This window comes from Daldinia decipiens, assembly GCF_022478715.1.
Source record: "Daldinia decipiens strain CBS 113046 unplaced genomic scaffold F4813scaffold_8, whole genome shotgun sequence".
Taxonomy (NCBI): Eukaryota; Fungi; Ascomycota; class Sordariomycetes; order Xylariales; family Hypoxylaceae; genus Daldinia; species Daldinia decipiens.
In genome coordinates this window covers 127,054-149,719 of record NW_026054551.1, presented here as the reverse complement: position 1 = coordinate 149,719, position 22,666 = coordinate 127,054, and the positions used below count along the sequence as shown (strand labels likewise).

Genomic DNA, 22,666 nt, shown 5'->3' with positions numbered 1-22,666 from the left:
GGTATATGTATAGGTATCAACATCTATGCGTTGCAACTGTACGTTTAAAAAAAAACAAAAAAAACAAAACCCTTCCCTGGTAAAAGATGTAAAGACTCCCGGTCTTCATGGTAATATCATGCCACGGCAGGTAACGAGAGCCTCATTTATACTTACCTACCTAGGTACCTAACCAACCACATCATGTCAACGACACCGAGAACTATTACCGGAATCGCGCGAGCGGCGGAATTTTTTAAAATTTGGCCCACGCAACCCACTCACCCGTGGTAGCGTTACAGCAGCTCGTGCTTAAAGTCCCATTCGTCAATTGATGGGGAAGGAGGAAGAAAAAAAAATATTTCAGTGGAGCTATAGTTTTCGATGCGCCACTGATAGGGCAAATTCTTCTTCGAGCCGAGTTTCCAAGTCTACGTTGCACTGGTCGCGACGAATGGACCCGACTGGATCATGAGACATTTTCGGCATTGCCGTGGTATTTCAAGTAGGTAGGTAGTCTATGTAGGTTACCTACCTAGGTATGTAGTTTATGTAAACTGTACCAATTATTCAACTCGAAACCTTTTTCTAGAAGGCCATGTCTCTTTTAATAAAGTCGACGTTAACCGTCCCAAAAGGCTTATTTATATGAATTCACCCAACCCCGGATACACACCACCACGTTCCCCTTTTACTTCCCATTCTCTCTAAGTAACTAATTCCATAACACGATCCTTCTAGTGTCTCCTCCGTCACGCTCGTGCGCCTCTGTTGTCGAGCCGATCTAGCTGTCGAGATGGACTTAGCCATCAGCGAGGGAGAAAAGAGCCCGAAGGAGAGTTCTCTGACGAGCAATGGTGGTCAGAAGGATGTTGAGTCTGGTGACGATCAGTTACACCGGGGCCTTCGCAGCTACCATCTCCAGTTCATCGCCATCGGAGGAACCGTCGGGACTGGCCTGTTCTTAGGGAGCGGCAAGGCGTTGGCGACGGCCGGGCCTGTTGGCTGTCTCATCGCCTTCCTCTTCGTCGGCTCAATCGTCTTCTCCGTCATGACGAGTCTGGGTGAAATGGCTTCGTTTATTCCGGTTGCTGGAAGTTTTACCGTGTACGCTTCTCGATTCGTCGACCGCTCTCTTGGTTTCGCGATGGGCTGGATTTATTGGTTCAGCTGGTCCGTAACGTTCGCCCTCGAACTCGTAGCAGCCGGCGTTATTATCCAGTATTGGGACTCGAAGCTTAGCATCGGAATCTTCATCGCTATTTTTTGGGCCATCTTCACGGGCGCCAACTTCTTGCCAATCCGTTATTTTGGAGCCTTCGAGATGTGGTTCTCTAGCATCAAAGTCATCACCATCGTCGGTTTCGTCATATTCGCCATCTGTATCGACGCGGGTGCGGGGAAGAATGGATATCTCGGGTTCGACGCCTGGGTACACCCTGGCCCTTTCGCCGAGTATATTTTTACTGGAAACACCGGGAAGTTTGTTGGATTCTGGTCGGTACTCGTTACCGCCGGATTCAGCTACCAGGGGGCAGAGCTTGTCGGTATCGGCGCGAGAGAGACTCACGACCCAGCAAAGAACGTCCCAAAGGCTATCCGGTGGACATTCTGGGGAATTCTATCTCTTTTCGTTTCAACCATCTTCTTTATCGGCTTACTCGTGCCTTATGATACGGAAGCTCTTCTAATCGGCACTACGGATGCCTCAGCGTCGCCACTCGTTATCGCAGCCAACCTCGCTGGAGTTTCCGTTCTTCCCCACATCATCAACGCCGTCCTACTAACCGCCGTACTCTCTGCCGCAAATTCAAACGTCTACTCTGGGAGTCGTATTTTGGTCGGCCTAGCCTCAGAGCATAACGCCCCTGCATTCTTGTCCCGTACAAACCAGCATGGAACTCCCTATTTTGCGGTCGGTATCACTTCGGCAGTGGGGCTTCTCGCCTTTATGAATCTATCAGCGAACGGTGGCGACGTCTTCGATTGGCTGTTAAATATCACTTCCATAGCTGGCTTCATCACCTGGTCTTGTATCAGCGTCTGCCACTTACGATTCATGAAAGCCTTAAAGGCTAAGGGAATGTCCAGAAAAGATCTCCCATACGCGGCGCCGTTCCAACCATACTTAACTTGGTTTGGTCTCTTCTTCTGCGTGTTGATTCTCTTGACCAACGGATTTACTGTTTTCATCGAGTGGAAAACCAGCGAATTCTTCGCCGCATATATTAGCCTTATATTGTTTGTTGTGCTATTTGTAGGGCACAAACTCATATGCTTGACAAAGCCCGTCAAGCTAGCCGATGTGGACCTTGACCGTGACAGAGTCCAGCAATAATCTCTATTGCATGTGTAAATAGTTTATAGTAATAATGCTCGTTTATGATACCCTTAATATTAAATATAAGAGTATATCTTAGTTCTGTTAAACAAATAGATAACCCCTTTATATCCACATTTCTGTGAATCTAGGTAGTTACTAAGGAGTCGACTATAGCAGATTATTTCGAACAATCACCAAGTACATCATAAGCTGTTTCGTAACTGTCGTTGTAATATGTAATATGCTATTTTGTATAGTCATTGATTAGACGGCGCCTTCTTCACAGTCAGCTGTAGCATGTCGTTTTCTAAATTGTCGACCATGAGATGTACACCTGTATAGACACCGGCCATGGCATATGCCTGCCTTGTTACTCACGTCCAACTTAACCCACGTAAATACTACGAATTTAGTACCTACGTAACTTCCTAAGGAGCCCTTTTGACTGTATTTAGCATTGACCACAATGTGTCATTCAACTATCTAAGGTGCGTGCAGGTGGCTACCACAGCAACAGTTCTTTTCCTACCACCAGATGTTCCCTCCTTAGATATCAACTATTGAATGTTCTATTTAATTCTTAAACAATTCCAACGTTTACCACTCCAATATTTCTTCACCTAAAATCTTAAGAAATAATAACAGGGTTTTAATCACTGAGATCACGTTTCTCAACACCAACCACCACCATACCAATCGATTTTTTCTCCCCCCCCCCCCCAAGACAAGCTAAATCAGCCTGTTCGTTAAGCGGCCCCCCAAAAATTGGACCAGCTAAGCTTCGTAGCAAGTCTTCAAAGGTTGGTTAGCATTTGATTAAAACTCCTCCCTACCTCTACATCTTCCTCCATTTTTATCTCTTCTACACCTTCTACCTCTGCTGCATGTTCTCTACAATATATACGCGTTGAAGAGTTTTGCCTACTTCTCATTTTTGTGTTGACCGCCCCCCCCCCCTCTCAGCATGCATGGTCCTATAGCACCTCATAATTGCGCTTCTTTAGTACCCTTTAAGTTATCATGATCTAATCCGATTACCATATAGCTACCTAGGTACTCTGCATAGAAGTTTTGACGGCACATCCTTACTTCTATCATGTCTGCAAACGCCGAAACATTAGCTATGGCCGTCGCCAAAATTGATTTAAGCACAGCCGACATTGTAATCTGGGGTCTTGTCTATAATGATGGTCACAAAGGACTCATGGAGGAGAAGACTCCGGATCTACAGCCTGGAGAAGTATTGAGCGGGGCTATCTTAGTCCCTCCAGGCAAGAAACTCGTCGCATATGAGCTCGCAGATGGTATAAGAAGATCGATGCAAACCCCCTTGACCAGATCTTTCCGCCTCGTCTATGGAACAATCCAACCCCAAACCACCCAGCCCGGAACCCCATTACCACTACCAGTTACTCGAATGAACCTCGATAACTCCATCTATTGGACAAAGGTACCCGTTGGTGGTCAGTCATATCCCGAGGTTGACGAGCGAGACGGGGTCCAAGAACACGAGATGGGCCCGGCCAAAGGAAGCCCTACTACGTGTTGCAATGTTGAGAAGGATATTTTCATCATTGATCGCTCCGCACTTTCATGCATCGAGCGCTCTGAAGGCACTACTGGCACTCAGGAGGCTCGCCAGCGCATCGAAGCCTGGCTGCTTCGGCCACGGAATGTTGCATTCAACTTAAACGACCCAGGTAGTCATCTGGTCTATCTGGATCTTCTAGAGAGAGCATCGAAGTCTACAGATGATGAGATCAAGAGCCTTCTTAATGTTAAGAGAACAGTCACGTTCTTCTCCGGTCCGGAAAAGTGTAATCACGACGAGTGCAACAACTGGCGCGATGAGCAGGCTAAGAGGATTCGATTTACTCACCCAAAGAAGATTCTGAAGCACCCCTGGTGGTCTTTCGCGGACTTTTGCCCTCTCCGGACTTCGGTCTCGTTCAAGGCCTCGCAGCACGCCAAGGACATTATCTTGACTCACGGCATCAGTGATGAGGACGCAAAACGCGGCCGCGCCTTCTGTCATGCAATGATTAACCACTCCCCCTTTGCGAATGGATACGTGGTTCTCCGTCACTTCAAGAAATTCCCGCTCTTAGTTCACGCCAGCGGTCAATGCCTGACTCCTAATGACACCGGGAGGGACCAGCTAGATCTGATTATGAATCAGGTTGAGAATGGTAGCGCGTGTTATGGCTGTGCCGAACAGCGCGATCCGTTGAAGATCTTCGACAACCATGGTATCCCCAAAGATCAAGCCACGGGGTTAATCTATCTTCACTACGAGGGAGGCGTGGAGGTTACTGAAGAGAAGGAACATGAGGACCTTATTAAGGAGACGTGTGCCGGACTTGAGGACGATAGTGAAGATGACGACAACATCTCCATGCAGTCGCAGAGTGATTTGGACTTAGGGAGCGAGACTGAGGAACAGGTTACGTTCTACTTTGCATGATTCCATTGTACACTTTTCGTTCGTTTCCTTTCTTTTCTATCGCAGCATCTCGCAAGTCACATCATAGGAGATGATCTACCCGGGTGACGGAAGATACTAGTCTATTGATGCTATAGAGACGATAGCAGTTCATTACAGATACTCCTTGAGACTCGAGCAGGTTCAGAACCAAGTATTCTCTCTGGTCCACGGAGCCAGGAGACAGAGCATTAGATGAGAGACACGTAGCTAGGTAGTCAATTATGAGTTTTTCCTTATGATATTTTTCCATACCCATAATTAAGTGTTTAATGAAGGTCGCACGCGGACCATCCTTAAATGTTCATTGGCTGGAGTGCCGGCTTTGATACGGAGGTCACTGTTGATATGCCGGCCGGCCATCGGCCCCACTCGGCCCGTTAGCCAATGTCTACCTTTGGAGATGCTCTTGCCCTGGGCCTCAAAAGCTCATTCGGGAAGATGTCTCAAAACCAAACACGTAGGACTACCAAATTATTAATGACCCATACTACATACAACAACCATTTACTAGGGTTAGGAAACATGTAGAGATGAGTCTTGCCATATCTTGGGGGATCAATTTGTATTATTTTCTTGTTACAGGACAAGGGCAAAGCTATGTAGTAACCATTACGAGAACGCAAGCTAATTCGTCCTTAAAAGTAGCACGCATCACAAGTATTAATAGCGAAGTCAACAAACGCGCGGAAAAGAATTCGTTTCTGCTAGGAGCTAGCTCTAGAGAAATGGGCAACGGGAGTCCCGACCGTCGCAATCGTGGCAAGTGAATCTATGACGCATCTCCTGAGCCAATAATATCAATGCAAGTGTGTATTCCACAACCACTCATCATGGGCTGTGTTCCTTTCCCGTGTCATAATCTACTACGAGTCCTCAATAAACTCGATCATGACTGTGCCCTGTTTCAAACCAGCCTCCTCGATAGTTTTTCCCAACTCCCCGGTGAGATCTCTACCTGCCGGCATTGCTTTGAGCTCGAATTGGATATTCTCCTTGCCCTCGAGAGGCTCGGCCTTCAGCCACTCGTAGATACGGCGGACGGGGTCCGTGATGGAGAATCTTCGAATAATGCGACCGCCGGCATGGCGAAATTGTATTCTGGTTGTAGTTGACGGATTATTCTCCGGTTCCACGTGAGGATTGGTTGATGATATTTGGGTAAATGCCGATTCTGATGCATTAGAGGGTTGATTAGACTCATCAACCTCCTTACCCTTGCCTTTTCCAATATCTGGGTTTGACTTAGTAAGGGCGTCAGGATCCTGAACGCTAGGTCCCGATGATCCTCCATCTTCGTCAAGACTGTTTTGTAAAGCCATTCTAAGCATCTCCTCTTCCGACATTCGGCTAATATCGACGGGCTTCGTCTTCGGTTTTGACTTAACCACGGGATTCTTGCTGTTTGCCGCTAAGCTGTATCGGTCGAGAAACTCGACGAGGTCTGAATGAAATTCCGTCATGGAGGGAAATGATTCTCCTGACCAAACTTTGACCTGCTCTCCGGTACGGGGGTCGATAATAGAAACATGCGGGTAGTTGTTTTCGTCCTCATGAGCTTGATTGTTGAAGTAGAATGTGGTGTATGATTGGGCTACTGGGTCATCTAAAGTGTATTGTAAGAAGATAAAATGCTCACGAATCAAAGACACAATGTCTTCGTTCTTCCAGTGATCTCTGTTAAGAACCTGGCATCGAAAATCATCCATCTTCTGAAGATTAACAAGTATCCACTTCTTCTCTTCTTTCCCGAGGTCTCTTGCGGCATCTAATGGTAGGCGGGTAATCAAGCCTGTCGGGGGTGCGAATAGATCTCTTAATCTTCGCGATGTATTACTGGAAGTAGGTGGCGCGTTTCGTGGCCGAACGCCGTCTTCCCGGTCGAACCAGTCAACCGAGGATTGACTGAAGGGGTTGGCACTAGTACCTATGAAGAGAGTTAGGAAACCCAGCGGAAGGAGACACGTAATTCCAAAAAGAATATAGAAGGCTCACCTTGTACTCTCCGTCGGCGTAGCTGCTCCATAACGGCGGCTTCTCGGTCGTCGTCCAAACCCCAAGAGGGATCGGGTGCTGCGAGAGTCTCGGTCGTTTGGGCTATCGGGGCTCTTACTCCATCCAGTGCTCCATGATTTTCTGAGTACATTTCCTCCTGTAGCCGTCTCGCCATCTCGGCGTCTTCTTCCTCTTGCGCGCTTCTTATTAGTGCCGTGACATCATCCGCATCATCAGGTACATCAAAGTCATTATTTGCCATATGTACGTCGTCATCGTCGTCGGAATCTATGTGGATTACCCCGCGGGCGTCCTCGCGCCCGGTAAAAGTTTGGCTTCGGCTTGCAGACGACGATGTAGGTTGTCTTGCTGGGGTAGAAGTTGAAGCGGCAGGCTGGTTGAAGCTGGCTTGCAACTCGGGGTTTTCGTAGAAGAGCTGGATAGCTTGCATAGGATCGCCGCCTGAGATTTCAAGATAGCCGCGGGCTACATAATCGGCTGAGATGCCAGTTATGGCCATGAACTGAACCACATCCTCATCCATCTTCTTAAACCTGTAGTTATAGCTACCTGGGTAGGTATAGATAATAGTGAACGTGTTGGATATTATCTTAGGCGCGAGGCTAGCACTCGACGGGTTTTGGCGGGTCTGGATCGTATCGTCGAGGAACTTCTAAGATGAAGTGTACCTAGGTGGTTTGGTTAAGTTAGGTAGCAGGCGGTCGGCACTCGTAGGCACTCGTAGGCACTCGTAGCTAAAGATCAATAAAAGTTAACGACGGCTCTAGGTTCACAATGGACCAGTTAGGCTTTAAATACTCTGATGGGATTTTTCCTGCAACAATAACATGAACAACCCACATTATTCGAGAAGAGTATGAGTGAGCGATAATCACCAAGGCAGACGAAAATAAAATGAAGTTGTTTGCATGACAATGATGCCGTAGCAGATGACTGTGCTGTAGTAGTAATGGACTAGGTTAATGGACTAATGGTTTAAAGGCGGCTATTGTGACGCAACAACTATCTTGTGGGGTCGACCACCGATAGGAAGTAGATAAGGCAGATAGAGAAGATAACTTACATAAAATAGCGGGGCCGCAGTTGTTCTTTCCCGACCTTTCTCCGCTTAATGCTGGCCTAGGTACCCCCTTCCCCGCCGGGTACTTAAGTATTTAGGTAATAGCTGCTTCCTGGCGTACCTAGCACTCAAAAAGGGGATCCGAAATCCTTAGGTACATAGGTACCTAGGTACGTATTACTTTTTAATAGAAATAAGAGGTATACCGACTTTGATATTTGAACAATTCATCTTATTTTCTCTTCCAGTGCTATTGAGCAAAGAAAGGCTACTCACTAGGTTAAAGTGTCTGTATTGATATTTGTCACATAATCAGTCTACTTCTTAAGAATATATTCAACGAAAAAGTCTATTAGATAAGTTCATTGCTTGCCAGGGCTACATTTTCCACTCCAGCTCCCTATATGGCAATTCTCTTAACCTAAACAGCAAGCTGTTGAGCAACTTGCTCTAGTAGCTTCTGTACATCTATAGACCTTTCTGCTTCTATCATAGCTCTCAACTTCTGTTCAATTTCATCAAGTAAAGGCCCCTGTTCGCTAAATGTGCCAAAAATGCCTTTCTTTAACGCTATCACGAAAGCCCCGAGCGCTTTTGCCCGGCTTGAGCGTTGGTTTTCAAGGATGACATCGCTTTCATCCGCCACCAGCAGCCTAAGCCATCGAGTAGCCGCCGTACTCCCTGAAGAGTCCAGAGAACCCTTAAACATCGCGGCCTGGTTCAAGACATCAGCGGCACTGGTGAACCACGTATCCCTAGCCAACGAAATTGCTTCTCTTGCTCCCTCTATAGTAGCTACTATAGTATCAAGCACGGCAAGCGGGGCCTCTCGCATTCGTTTGCGATTATATGCTGTTAGGGTAGCCTTGAGTGCGGCATCGGTTGTCTTTTGTTCCAACTCCGTAATCTTATGAACTTCCTTGGCTTTCAAGTAATCTGATACAATAGCGACCACTTCTGCATACATGTCTAAATCCTCCCGGGCACTAGCAAACTCCGCGAGCGCTTGGAAGGCATGAGGGCGATATGAATCATTATTTCGTTTTGCTTCACGGATAGCTATCTTCTTCAATTGTGCTGCGAGAGCTGAATCCGTGTCCCAAAGCTTTCTGCCGTGAAGTACAAAGAGAGGATATGCAGTCACAACCTTCTCTTTGCCCGTAAACGTCTTAAGCGACAGGGCCTTTTCTAGCGGGGGCCATATTTTCTGTAGATCTGCGTCGGCGAACTGTCCATTTTTCCCAACGGCACTGCCGAGTGCGGTAATCATAGACGCTACAGCTATGGCGGCGCCATGTTGAAGAGCCCACTTTGATGTATCGAGACCGTTCAGCGCGAACTGTGTAATTTCGTCCACGAAACGTTTTACACTATGGCTCCCACCCGCATGTTGGCTCCAAACAGCTTCGAATTCTTCGGATACGTAATCATCTGTGTCATGTTTTGCTAGGTAGGAAAATGGTAAGAGACGAGCCTCAAGGTCAGTAAACGCATCAGGGGAGACCTTCGCTACAGCTAGAACCACATCGGCAACTTTCTGCCGCCGAGTATCGTCCTCGGCTCCAAAGTACAAGTCTACGAGTCGCGATGTGAATCGATCTCGAGTCTCTGGGTTTGCCGATCTTAGCAGATATGCAGAACTTCTAGCATAGGCTTTGTTCACTTCGTGGTTCCGGTCTAGGATCTGTGTCTCCATTGTCTTTAGAAATTGCGCATTGTATGGGGGTAACAGAATGCTGTGTCGAAGTGCCAAGGTACTGAGAAGTTCAGCACAACCAATCTTGGTCTGCATTCCAATAGCTGACTTAATAGTTGATACTAGCAGTGGGGCTAATTCTTTCATGACATCCTCGTCGGCAAATCGCAGACAGTCAACGATGCATTCAAACATAGGCGACCGAGTAGCAAAGGTGCCTCGTAGCTTGTCCAAATTTTCGCGATCCTCCTCACTGAATCTTTGGTACGCAAAATTGACTTCGTCTGGCTCTACGGTGCTCAACAAGCCTAGGAAATGCGTGATAATGGGTGGGATAAATGGTTTTAGTGTATCGCCTCCGTTTTTGACGACATCAAGGACCGTTTTAATACAGAAATACTTGATTTCCTTAACGGAATTTTCAACTCCCTTGTCTGACAACAAGAATGGGAGAACCTGAGCAATCATTGCTCTGGCAGAAGCGGAAGAGTTGTTCTCTTGGAGCTGCGTGACAAGTGTCTTTGACAGTCCCATACATAACTTCAGAGCGGCAGCCCTAACTGAACCTTTCTTGTCGTCTAGGACTCTAAGTGCGAGCCTCCAGATATCGGCGTAGTATTTTTCGTATTTGGCGAATGGCTTTCCATATATAAGTTCCGCAACCGCTGCACAGCTTGCCTCTCGCACACGCCATTCTCTTCCATCTAATATACTTTTCAAAAGGTCCGTCATTATAGCATCGAAATATTTGTCGATCACTGCTGTCTGGTCTTTGACGACGGCTTTCCAGATGTCATCCATTGATCTTTGCACATTCGAATTCGGATCGAACCGGTATCGGTACAATTTTGGGTAGATCTTAGGATCCAATTCCGCATCCGACAAGATATTGCTTAGTCCAAAGCGACCAAAGGCGGAACGAGCAGTCCACGTCGCGGCGTTCGTGGCCAGAGCCATGAACTTATATATCAGACTTTGATCGCCGACTTCGTTAGCAAGACTGACAATGTCCTTATAAGATGTAATTGACTTTCCCTCGTCTATCGGTAGGGCGCCAGCATCGAACAATTCGGTGTCTTCGTCAACTTTCAATTGTGCTTTTGTTCCGGTAAAACTTGAGACTAAATCCTTCACAAGCTCCGTCTTAAGAGACGGGTCACCCCTTTCGTACACCAACGCAAGTCCGCGCGATGCCGTTTCTTGAACGAGTTCATCTCGGGCGGAAAGAAGTCTCATGAAAGCAACCTGACATTGGCGCAGACGAGATTGGATCTCGGGGAGGTTTGAGCAATATTGGATAACGCAGAAAAGCCATATGCCAGATGCTTTCAAAACAGAAGGCTTAGTGGTTTTGCAACCCTCAATAAGCTTATTTATTGTAGCGTCAATTCTAAGAGGTCGCTTTCCAAGGCTATCGACGATGTCAGATCTGCCCGATCCAGAAGGTTCCACGTCTAAGCCGAGTTGTACGGCTTCGGAATCCCACCGAGCGATTGCGCATGCAATTGCCTCCCCAGTCGCGAAATGGATTTCCGTTCGCTTGATTTCTGATAACGCGAATAGTTTATCTAGGATATTTACTATCGGCTCTGTCTCGTTGCCCGAAACGTCGGCTAATGAAGGAATTGCCAGCCTCCCCAGAGTACTAATCGCTTTCTCATTTCCCGAAAGTGCAAGTTTGGCCAAGGAGTCTATGATCTCCGTTAGATGCTCGTCCTTCTGAGGGAAATATATATTTGCGGTCCACAGTTGAGAGATGGATTCCAGTGCGGCGGCTAGGATATCTGTGCTTCCCTTCCGCAATGATTCAATAAGCCTCTGGCAGATAAATTGGGCATGTTCGGATATATCTTCGGGCTTGATCTTGCCATAATAAGTAGCACGAGAGAAGTAGCTACCCAGGCAAACAAGCGAGCCCTGATACTCAGCAGATTGAGAAGCAGAGGGCTCCGGGTATGACGTGACAAAATTCCGTAGGTAAGAAATGAAGGTAGCAGACTGGCTACTCCATGGCGCTAGTATACCGAAGACCTTTGAAGCTAATTTCCTGACTTTCTGGTCATTGGACTTAATTATAAGAAGTAACTCTTGAGTTCTTGCAGACAGTGGGGATATAACAGTTGTTGAGGGTGCAAATGACAAGATGTCTGCAAGACATCCAATATACTCCTCTACACCAAGCTCGGGGTGATCTCGAATCCCATCAAAGGCTGCGTTGAGGAGTGTCAAGAGAGAGCTTAAGTCTGCGACGGCAAAATATTTCCTGATACGATCGCGGCTCCCTAGGTCATTTTGAAGTTTTCGTTCTAGCTGCGATTCCCAATCTACCTCAAATTTATTCTCGCCTAGAGCAGTAAGAAATAGGATCTGTTTGACGTAGCGTATTGCTATTGGAAAAGCCTGGAGGCGATCATTGTTAAATAATATGTATTTGGATTTCTGATCGATGTCCATCCGGTTTTCGTTGTCTTCATGGTCACTGTTGAAGAACATATGCGCCAGTTGTGTCCAATCGGGTAGGACCAGCACATCATCTGGGTGAAGTTTGGTAGCCCACCATGGATCAAGTCCTCGTTGTCCTTCTTCCAGTACGTCGCGTCGTTCAGAAGGACTACCGCCTAAAGCGAGAATATCAATCCATCGAGCTTGAATATTGCTGTAAGGGAGGCAGTTATTCGCATAGCGCGCTGCGATGTGTCGCGCTGTTCTTCTCCCTTGTCCCTGAGGCAATGTCATATATTCCAGGAGCAATATTTCCAGATCCCGTGTCTGCCCTGAAGTTGTTGGCTTGAAGAGACCCATCATACTTGACAAGGCACTCTCAATATAGACCACAATGTCCGGGCTTGGGTCAGAGACTAGAGAGTCAAAGAGCCATTTCAGGAGTGAATCCTTCGCCTTGTACTCGAAACGGCCACCTCTCGCAAGAATACCTATAGTTTCATATGCATTAGCTCGTAGTCTCTGTTCGTCTTGAATCTGCGACTGGTTTCCTCGTGGTGTGGGTTCCGGCCACCCTTGCTTCAGAATGTAGTCCTTCAAGATGAGAACAAGAGGTGGCCCAATATCATCACCATTGCCGCTAGAAATGGAATTGTTTCTAGCAATCCAGCCCAGAAATGCCAATAATGCTTTGCTTAGTCGCAAGCCTTCGAGACCGAGAACGGATGCATCGTCTCCTGATACAATACTGAAATCCTGCCTGACGGCTTCTAGCATCTCTTGCTTAAAACTGCACGCGACAGATGATTTAGAGAGTAGCTTGAGGACCTGTATCCGATGGGCAATTGGAAATATTTTATGTGCGTCATAAAGTGATTGGACTACACCATTGCTTTCGAGGTCGATATTAGACCGTTTTATGACATCGTCAGCAATCGACGTGATTCGTGAATCTGCGGAACCAGCGGCGCATATCATTGGTATATATCGCTCGTCGTCTATAAATGCACCACTAGCTAGAAAATTGACAGCCTTGGTTTTACATTCCGGTAAGCTCAAACTAGCTGGGCCACCTGGTTTCCAAGTTTGCGGGTTGTTGTTTCTCAGGAACGCAATATCCTCACGAGTAAGACCTGACGGCGAAGCGAGAAGCTTCCCTTCGAGTTCTTCCTCAGCTGCCAAGGCCAAATCCTGTCTCAACAAGAAAAGCTTTCCAAGCCACTGTGATATGTAGCTGGCATCTCCTATATCTGAAAGGCCAACTCTTTCTCGAAGGTCGACATCTTCCTTGCTGCCTCGTCCAGGTAGTTTGATTTCTAGAAGCAAACGCAAGAAGATATTGAAAAACCCGGCGGCGCCAGCTAAGTTCGTTTCCTTAGAGATTCCTCGTAGTACTACCGGGAGTATCTCTCGACGCTTAGGTTGGTCAAGTCTTAGAATGCCCTGCTTTATAAGACTTAAGTCTAGCTGCTTAACCATAGGCGAGCTGGTTTTTTTGTACTGCTCTACAAGAGCCGCAACGGGCAACACGACGCTTGCATGTATGTTAGCAAGGGACGAATCTATCCGTCCAATATGATACATACCCTACAGGCTTAACGAAGTTGTTGACACTAATGAATGCTTGAAAAGCCTATGCAGAGAATTTAGTGATGTATTCAGTCATATGTGAGAATGAGGTTCATACAGCATCTCTCACAGCCTTGTGCTGACTACCAGCCCTTTCCAGAAGAGGGACAAGTTGAGAGTGGAGTGCATCACTAAGCTTCTTCTCCTCGGTAGAAACACTGGCGAATTTATACCGTATTGATGAGACGAGCCTCAGTTCGGCACCTTCGTTGGATGGAGCCATAATCGGTCGCAAATTATAGATAATTTATTAAAGCTGTCAGAAGTACCATCAGCGCAGTCTTTTTGTCCTAATATTCTGGGCGATGCCTGCCAGTGAGCAGTCAGGTACACGCCAAAGTCAGATTGATGATTGATGATTGAAGGTTGAAGGCTGATGTTTTCAATTGTATCTCAACTGCATGAATGTGTAAAATTATGTGGTATCGTCGCCCAAAATTTCTGAGGGGCTTATGATGCTCTTAATCCAAGTCTTTTTTCCCATCTCGGGTGCCGGCGCTCGTTAGCCAGCAAGATGCGCACGTCAACAACGGAGTCAATCAAAGGTAGAAACGGGAAGAATGTGGCGGTACAGATCAGGCTGTCAGGGCAGGTACCTAGGTACGTACAGATCGTCAAGGGCATCTACAGAAACATCAGCCACAATCACTGCCACAAGTGGCTTCTATCTTTATCTTTCCATTAGGACCTCAGGTATCTTTATCATTCAGTCCTAAGTACATTTCATCAAGTTGTTCAAATAAGACTTTATAAGTCAGTAAATTTTACCGGAGATACGATAATCAAGTATCAAATATTAAATTCTTAGTGAATGAGATTCTATGTTCTATATCAACTGTATATCTTCATAAGCGGCCGCTATCTGCCGCGTGTTGTAAATGCTGCTTACACTAATATATCTTATTTAAATCCATCGCGAGTTGCAACCTTTCATATCATGGCTGGTGTAAGATGTTAACCAAATATCATCTCGAATAATATTGGTGATTGCCTTATAAGTTATATGATATTTATTAGCTTCCCCAAGGTCAATGTATCACTTATAACTCGATGAACAATATTGATGGAAGACCGCGTCAAGTTTCATTTATACATACCATAACAATAATGAAATATCCAGCCGCGCAGTGACTAGAGGTTCAACTCAGGGTTATACTCGGAATCTTGGACGAAACTTTAAGTTACTTTTAATACATTGTTCATATTCGTATAGATTCGTATAGACCTTAATAGAGTTTGCCTGCCTGTTTTAACAACTCATCCTTAATCTACAATCCTTAACCCATGGATGACTCCAATAAAAGTCTACCAAGATAATGTCATCACTATCACTTACAGCAACAATCCCGGACACTGCGGCTAGCCGACGTAAGTGACCAAGTTTAGAGTATAGTCCTCCTCTCCAACACGAAGACGATGGCTCCGATACAACGCCACCTTATTAGTAAGTTGTTGCATTTGTAGTTGCTAGGTATTTGATGATACCGAGTTCGGCTTGAACCTTCATTGCGTGTTACGTTTTATGACAGAACCTAGAGCTACATAGTAGATCCATGCCTTGGAAGAACCCGTATTGCGGAGATTGACTACATGTTGATCAGTTGACAAGATTTTGCCTTTGCATCAAGGCCGCAAGTTAACTCACTCTGAATCTGCCGACATAGACTTATTTAGCGTGTCAGGCTTCAATATCGATAAACTTTATCAACAAATAGAGCTGAAAATATTTGCCCTGATACGAGTAATACATGAGCAGCTTGACATAGAGCTATCTCATCGTAATGAAGTCTAGCTATGAGCACGACACCCTCAAAATGGTGGGTGCGAAGAAGGATATCACAAATATAGAGTCATTACCGGAGGAATGATATACTAGCTCATTGGCGCGATTCAGTGAGTCCGTTCAAATAGGTTGTGAGTAAAAGACCGGAAGCCCGGAAGATCCGTTGTGCACAGGCGGAGCTGGGACCCGCAAGCTTTGATCTTAGCGTAGTCACACAAAACGATGGGATGACGTAGAAATTGGCTAGGCGAGCTTCTACTGAAGGATAAGTAGGATATGCTATGAGCATCTGAAGAGACGCTGCACCACAGCGTTGCGTAGTCGAGACTTGCGCTATACCTGGATAGATCGTGCTGCTGTGAGACTTGAAACGAAAATCACTCCGTTTTCCAAGAAAATTTGTTTCTCGCGTTTGCTGAGTTTTACCAAAAGGCATCTATGTTAGGTAGTTTTGGTGGGTTGTACTGGTGGATACAAAAAGGTTAGCATACCAGGTATTGTGCCTTGCAGCCCGTGTCTTGTACTATACAAACTTGGTTAAATCGATACATGTACCTAGGAGGTATAGGTATGCTATCATCTTGCACGAATAGCCAGAAGAAAAAAAAAGGAAAGGTACAAAAGTATTGGATCCCGATTGCGGATCAAGTGGTTAGTTGCATGCGCGTAATTGCTCGCAAGCCGGGAAACCAACGAAATGGGAGAAAGGAAAAAAAAAGTTTGCTGGTTTAAAATAGGTAGGTACCAGAATTGATGCTTACATATACTATAGAAACAAATGGACAGCGTTTCTTTGATTCTATACAGGTAGGTACATCGTGTACATAATGACTTCGATGTAGAAGCGGATGTATTTAAAAGTACCTAGGTATATATGTACATATTTAAGTACTTATGTATCTAGGTACAGCAGCCCTAGGAAAGCCAAGACCCATCTGATCGTCCATTCTTTTTTCGTGCCTGTCAGAAAAAAATATTGAAGTATATCTCTAATACAAATATCATGTGCACAATACAATTTTGTGTGTCTTTCCTAGTTTGTACATTGGCTTATACTTGGTTTTGAAATACTTACCTCATACTGGTCGTCGTAAGGTCAAATATCCTATTGAACCAAAGCGCACTGTCTGGTGTAAAAAGATACTGTATTTCGAAATAATGCTTGTCATTTCGCAATCTACATTCAGGCCGCCAACCGAGCAGGGATCTTGCAGATCGTCGCATTTCCCGGGGTGAGAGCCATTTTATGATTCGAGATCCGGTCCCAGATTTCATCGCCCTCCCCCTCGCACACACGTGCTATTGCGCTGTCGCACAACCAATCTCGACTCGTTTGCGGTAGTGCCCGAATGTCGCTACATACATCGTAGAGGCTGGTGTATATTCCAGAACTCCAATCAAGTCGACACGGCAGAAAATTCCCCCCTACTTCACGTATCAAGTACTCACTCAGTATGTTAACTACCTAGCCAACCAACTTACCAGCTATGCCTAAGCTTTTTACAGGCCTGTCCGAGTAATGGCTTCGCTTTCTATCTACCGATATTTCCCAAGTTTCCTCAAGCGCAACTGATAATAATTCGAGGCCTAAATCAAGAGATTGATGGGTTACATACATGTCCTTAGCTAAGAAATTACAGCCCGTTTGGATCTGAAAAGACACGTTTCAAAACAAGACCTGCAGGACAATGTTAAGTTATTAGTACCTACTTAGCAGACATGGACCTAGAGGATAGAGTAAACACAGTGAGATTCTTTACGAACAATAAGGTTACATGCACAAATACCTAATAAATAAGATTTCTAAAAGGTAAGACATCGTGTTCCTCAGCTGTAGCAATTAATGCAATTGTCGGAATGTGCAGCATGAGTATACCTAGGTAAGTGAATAGGTATTTTAGGTACTAATGTATCAGGGAAGTACCTAAATATACATTAAAATTGGACAGCAAGTTGACTTGACTTTGGACTACATGTATTGTACATGATCTATGTAATGTTTACGTCCTATTACAGGATTAGCCGAATTATCAAAAAAAGAACCTACGACTGTAAAGACATAGCTTCACGTCCATAAACCATGCGGCATTAACAAAATCGATATTACATATTTGAAGTTTACTTATGCCATCTTTATTACGATACACAGGTATATATTATAAGAGGAACCGATAAAATCAGTCTTTATTCATGTCTGATATTACAGAAAGGTAGTATGTACGTATAAAATATGTAGTAACTATTGAAAATAAATACCTGCTTTGTTTACGCCTTTAATGAAATCGTTTCTCTTGTATCGTCTCGTGAAAATAAATAATATAAGCACTTGAATTTTTTAAAGGTCACAACAACCATTTTAAATATGTCCTACACAGATATAATATATTTCTGCAAGATTCCGTTTTATTATCAAGTACCTACCTACCTCTCGTATAAGTATAGGCATGTACCCACTTTGAAAGTATTTCGCAGTACTATTACGTATGCATGCAGCTAGCGCCATAGGGTGGGGACACTGACCTCACCTGCATAAATTGTACCCTCGTACAGTACGTCAGGTACGTGAGGAATTTACTGCTTAGAAGCTTCCACCAACTTATTTCAACAAGCTGATAGAGCAGCTTCTTGAAATGTACCTACCTACTTACGCTCGCCTGCATAGAACTACCCGCAAAGCAAGGCAGCACACTACATAATTGATATGCCGAGTGTTCTCCAGTCTGTATATTCACTTCGTTTCTGATGCTATGCTGGTACTTCCTACGAGGCAAGTATATCTATACGAATTTAGCTATATCACAAGCAATTCTGTATTTAAACAGTATATGAACTATATATCAATCGATGTCTAGGTAGCATATGCCAATATGTTCAAGCAAGGATGTAGGCGTCAGAGTTTGTAGCGGGGTTTAAAATACATATTGAAGCTGTACTATTGTACAGTACTTCCTCTGCCTTAAGATAAACTGGAAGCTTGCTTAGTCGTAACTACTAAGTACAATGAGTACTTAGGCGGTTCAAGCCATTAGCGGCATTCATAGAGGGCTTTATTTTTTTTTAAAAAAAGTTTGAAGTCGCAGGTGCGTCTTGGTCTGGCAAGCTCCACTTTGGCAACTGATAGAAGAAGATTTGGCGGCCATGGCTCCGTTGGAGACTCGTCTCTCCTCCACCCGAAGGGCCCCAGCCCAGTCCAATTCCACCTTTTTTCCCACTCACACACATCCACACTACGCGCAAACCAAACCAGCACTATCGTTGTTCTGATTTTGTGTTTCTTGCTTGCTGTTTTAATTCTCCTTCTCTCTCGCTCTCTCACTCTCCACCCTTACACTCATTTCCTTCTATTCCTCTCTTCTCTCCAACCCTAATTAACGTCGCGAGCCCAATCCTTCTTGCCTGCTACGTGAATTCGTTGGTTGCGTGTGCGTTTTGGCAAAAAAGCGTTTTCTGTGTGTGCGCGCGGCCTGCTCGGTATCCCATCCTTCGTCTATCGCATCGTCGCAACGGTCCAGTGCGGGTTTTATTTCCCAATTATCACGGTTCCCCCAATTCTTGTTGCGGCGTAATTCGATATCTAGGAGTCTAAAAAGGAACTATCCTGCTATTTTTAACGAGAAGAGACGTCTCCCGGTACCCTCGGATCTTGCTGGAGTTCGCAAAGGCGCTACATTTCTGCTGCTTTACTCGTAACTAAAAGTGTCGTTCGGTGTCTAAAAGTAAGTGCACCTACTCTTTTCCTAACATTATTGCGCCTTGGTGCTCTTCAGCATTTGAACTCCCTCGGACCCTCTGGATAACTGCAATTCATGGACCTATAAGGTCTTACAACCGCTGGACATCTTTCTCTGGAGGCTGTCTAGCCGCGAGAATTGGCTAGGCTGCACATTTTTATTGTAGCAACTGGATTGACCGACCCTCGGATCCTACATCCCCGAACCGAAGCTGCGTCATCGAACCCTAGCTCTTTCTAGGCAGATATAAGACACCACCGTCGCATTGTTATGGCTATCATAGATGGTGCGCACTCCTGGAATTTGCTGAACATCATGAAGCGCACAATGCCCCGCATCGCACAATATATAGTTGCGCGCAAATGCTCGATCGACTTGAGTTTTGGAAAATCCTGGACGATCAGCCCCACCTCTGGCTAGGCTAGCTTCCAGCATCGACTGAGCCTCTTTGTGATGCACGACGTCTTGATACAATGCTCTCGCCAAAGAGTTCTGCCGCACATGGAGCGCGAAATATCGATAGCTTAAATAAATAATTTATTCTTGCCAATCGCCTCGCCGACCTTCTCATATCAGTATACATTACAAGATTCTCGCAGATGGGTGAAGGGGACAGATCGTATGGACGTGCTCGAGAATACGACTAGCTGAAACTCACTTGACATCGCGAGCACGTTCATCCCATTTAGACGGCTATATTTTTGTCAGACATGCTCAGTTCGGTCAAGTTGATACATCAAAGCCTCTCGCCCATAATATACGAATTCTTCAGCGGCGTGCTTTGTTCTACGGTCCGGCTTCTAGTTCTTGAGCATACCTCGAACCTAAGGGGATAGATGTTTTGGGGTTTATGGAGTCAGATCTTCACGGTTACCAAATGCAAACCCTCCGGACGCATCCACTTGTCTCGGGGAAGGACTCGACCCCCCTTAATCATTCTGGAACTAACTTACGGCATGGAACTTGATCACTATTTTAAAGGGATGGAAGACTTCCATTGCAACAAGACTGGCAGCCATTCGAGCCAGACTGGAAACTGCTGGACCGTTACGACGAAATTTGGACTTTAGAATTGAGACTCCTCTGTCCTTGGCGCTAGAAAGTGCGAATCCCTAGCGAGACGGCATTACTCAACTATTGCTTGCCCAAATGTGCCAAAGTTGAATCCAAGTAAGTAAAATTTCATTGCCCAACCCCGCACAATTGCCGCCTTGGCATATGCTCCATATTCCCAGCATCATCCTGCAACCATTTAATACCCCATAATTATTGGTCTACTTTGATGAACTTTTATGAGTATTCGCTGTTTGTTAACCCGTATACGCGCTTATCTCTTGTTCTGGCTACATTTTTCACCTTTATGGAATACTACTGACTTAATACATTTACAGAGCTTATACAAGTAACGGGCTAATACCCTATCAACAGCACTGCCTGTCCCTGAAACTAACGATTTGTTGAATTTCTGCTCGGTCAATTCTTAGGCGGATCGTTGCGCCACGCATTGAAACAGTGCACGAGTATCAGTCTACTTTAATACTAACACCAACGGCTAAAGAACCTTAATATAATATCTACCCTCAATGGATTGTCTCATAAAACATATATACCTAAGGATTTCATCACATTACCCACTACGGAAACCGGATCCTCTACACTAATAATACCTTGGCGACCTGAAGTTCAAATGCTGAAGACACCGATTTGCTAGCTATGAAACTATATCTTTTGCTCCTATGAAGCTAATCCGGCGACAGGTTTTACAGAATCCTTGGCCCTATCGTCAATAGAAATTGTCACACGACCTGAAAGCTTGATTTCATCATTTTAGTTGATCGGGCGTCTTCTAATATTAACGGTCGTCGAAACGGAATTTAGGGGCATAGCTTCAGATTCCAACGCTTTCATTCCCACTTCTATCCAAACGAGAAGCCTAAGGCGTCGGCGTTTGGTTCCTAGTCTCTGACTTACGGGATCTAGATATTACTCGGGTGTTTTCTCCTGGTGAGTTATATCTTGTGGCTAAGCAATTTTTCTCTACCATGTTGCCTCTCTGCCTCTCAGCGTCATGGTCATTTGCCCCCTTCCGGCATTCCTTCTGCCTTACTCTTATTGCCAGTGGGTGATAAAGACGCCTAGTTCAAACTTTGAAGAACATCGAATGCCCCATAGGAATATGCAATAAGGCCAAGTCGGCCTATATATTGGATTAAACCACCTTGATACTATTACCATCAGTTTAATATTGTTTGAGCAGTTAGCCATTGCTTGAATCATAGCACTTTTTACATTAGCATAGTTGCTGTATTCATCTTTTAACCTCCACCGCTGGCATATATTCGCTAGGTTGGTCTCCTTGCGGGTTTCAGTATCGGCGTAAACTTCTGAATAGCTCAAAGAGCTACTACTACGAATTTATTGTTTACTCTTGGTATAGCTTACGAAGGGTTTTATTATCACGATATTCGATTACTTTCGTTGTTGTTCCCCCGTCTTGTTAGTGATAGCCATATGCTCTTCTGCCAACAAAAAGTCTTTGTTAGGCAGCCGTCTGCAGTGCATATTGGCATACATATTCATTCCAACCTATTCATCAACAGTAACACCTCTCCTCCCCCCACGACAGTATTTCGTATGTTGAGCATTGGGGTGTTTGCAAGTTGTTTCCATGCTACGGAAAATGCCATGTTGTTCCATCGGATGGTTTCAAGCAACGTCTCTCTTGAATTATAATTTCGAGCTGTAATTCACTGTGGTAAAGACGTCTGGAAAAGCTTCCAGCTTAAGCCGCATTCAGTATGTATTAGGAATTAACACTGCTGCTTACCTCCTTCTTTGAATCAACAATTTTTAGTTTTTTGACAAACTTACTGCCCGGCGGCGTGTTGTAGCACGGATGATAATTTTGTCCCAAAGCGCAATATTGCTAGCTGATAGACTATTTTATTTCCACCCTAGACTTTTGCTCCAATTCTCCATTTTGCCAATTTCTTTCTATCGTAACAACCCCGTCATATAGTTCACAAAGGAGTATAATTTCTACGAAGACTTGTGTCTTAAGTACCTCGCGTGTTTAGTCTCTGACCAATTTACACTATTTAGTATGTCTCACATCACACGCTGCACTCAAATGTTGCCCATGGCACAATCCTAATCTTGTTTTCTATACTCACACTATTCCTCGAGCTGTTAGGTGACCCACAGGAAAATTTTTTCCTATATTGTACATAAGCACTGTTTTCAAATAACACCGTCTTTAGATCTGTGTACTGACGTCCTGTTTGCTAGGAGATTTACATTTGGTCATACACAGCTTTTATCGACTGCAATAAGCACGATAGGTGAGTCATATCATCGAGTTTTATCGTCTACCTTGTCGTCCATCTTGCACAATACACTATGCAACTATTGCACTCCCCCATTTTCCATTCGGCCCCGCACCCTTTCTTTTCTATCCCCCAGCTTTCAACTTCTAGGTATTCTCCTACTACTTCCTCATCATCCGGATGCGCATGTCTGTCGTTA

General features: G+C 45.1%; 4 protein-coding genes across 4 annotated transcripts; 2 read left to right on the top strand and 2 right to left on the bottom strand.

Annotated features, from left to right (window-relative positions):
• The first annotated feature begins 56 nt into the window (after positions 1-56).
• Positions 57-2,421, top strand: F4813DRAFT_351727 (amino acid permease/ SLC12A domain-containing protein). The gene has a single exon (XM_049242447.1). It carries the CDS (start codon positions 776-778, stop codon positions 2,315-2,317), a length of 1,542 nt encoding a protein of 513 aa, XP_049101679.1. The 5' UTR covers positions 57-775; the 3' UTR covers positions 2,318-2,421.
• Positions 2,422-3,398: 977 nt separating this feature from the next.
• F4813DRAFT_401319 (uncharacterized protein) lies at positions 3,399-4,974 on the top strand (the record flags this gene model as incomplete). Its single annotated transcript, XM_049248395.1, has 1 exon — positions 3,399-4,974. One exon carries the CDS (start codon positions 3,399-3,401, stop codon positions 4,764-4,766), a length of 1,368 nt encoding a protein of 455 aa, XP_049101678.1. The 3' UTR covers positions 4,767-4,974.
• Positions 4,975-5,332: 358 nt separating this feature from the next.
• On the bottom strand, positions 5,333-7,838 carry F4813DRAFT_351724 (uncharacterized protein). The gene is made up of 3 exons (XM_049242446.1): positions 7,599-7,838; positions 6,780-7,534; positions 5,333-6,711 (listed from the first exon to the last, which is right to left on the bottom strand). Exons 2-3 carry the CDS (start codon positions 7,321-7,323, stop codon positions 5,651-5,653), a joined length of 1,605 nt encoding a protein of 534 aa, XP_049101677.1. The 5' UTR covers positions 7,324-7,534; positions 7,599-7,838; the 3' UTR covers positions 5,333-5,650.
• Positions 7,839-8,122: 284 nt separating this feature from the next.
• On the bottom strand, positions 8,123-14,179 carry F4813DRAFT_322661 (ARM repeat-containing protein). The gene is made up of 3 exons (XM_049241021.1): positions 13,686-14,179; positions 13,585-13,631; positions 8,123-13,532 (listed from the first exon to the last, which is right to left on the bottom strand). The coding sequence occupies exons 1-3, from the start codon at positions 13,848-13,850 to the stop codon at positions 8,282-8,284; spliced, it is 5,463 nt and encodes a 1,820-aa protein (XP_049101676.1). The 5' UTR covers positions 13,851-14,179; the 3' UTR covers positions 8,123-8,281.
• Between the last annotated feature and the right edge of the window lie 8,487 nt (positions 14,180-22,666).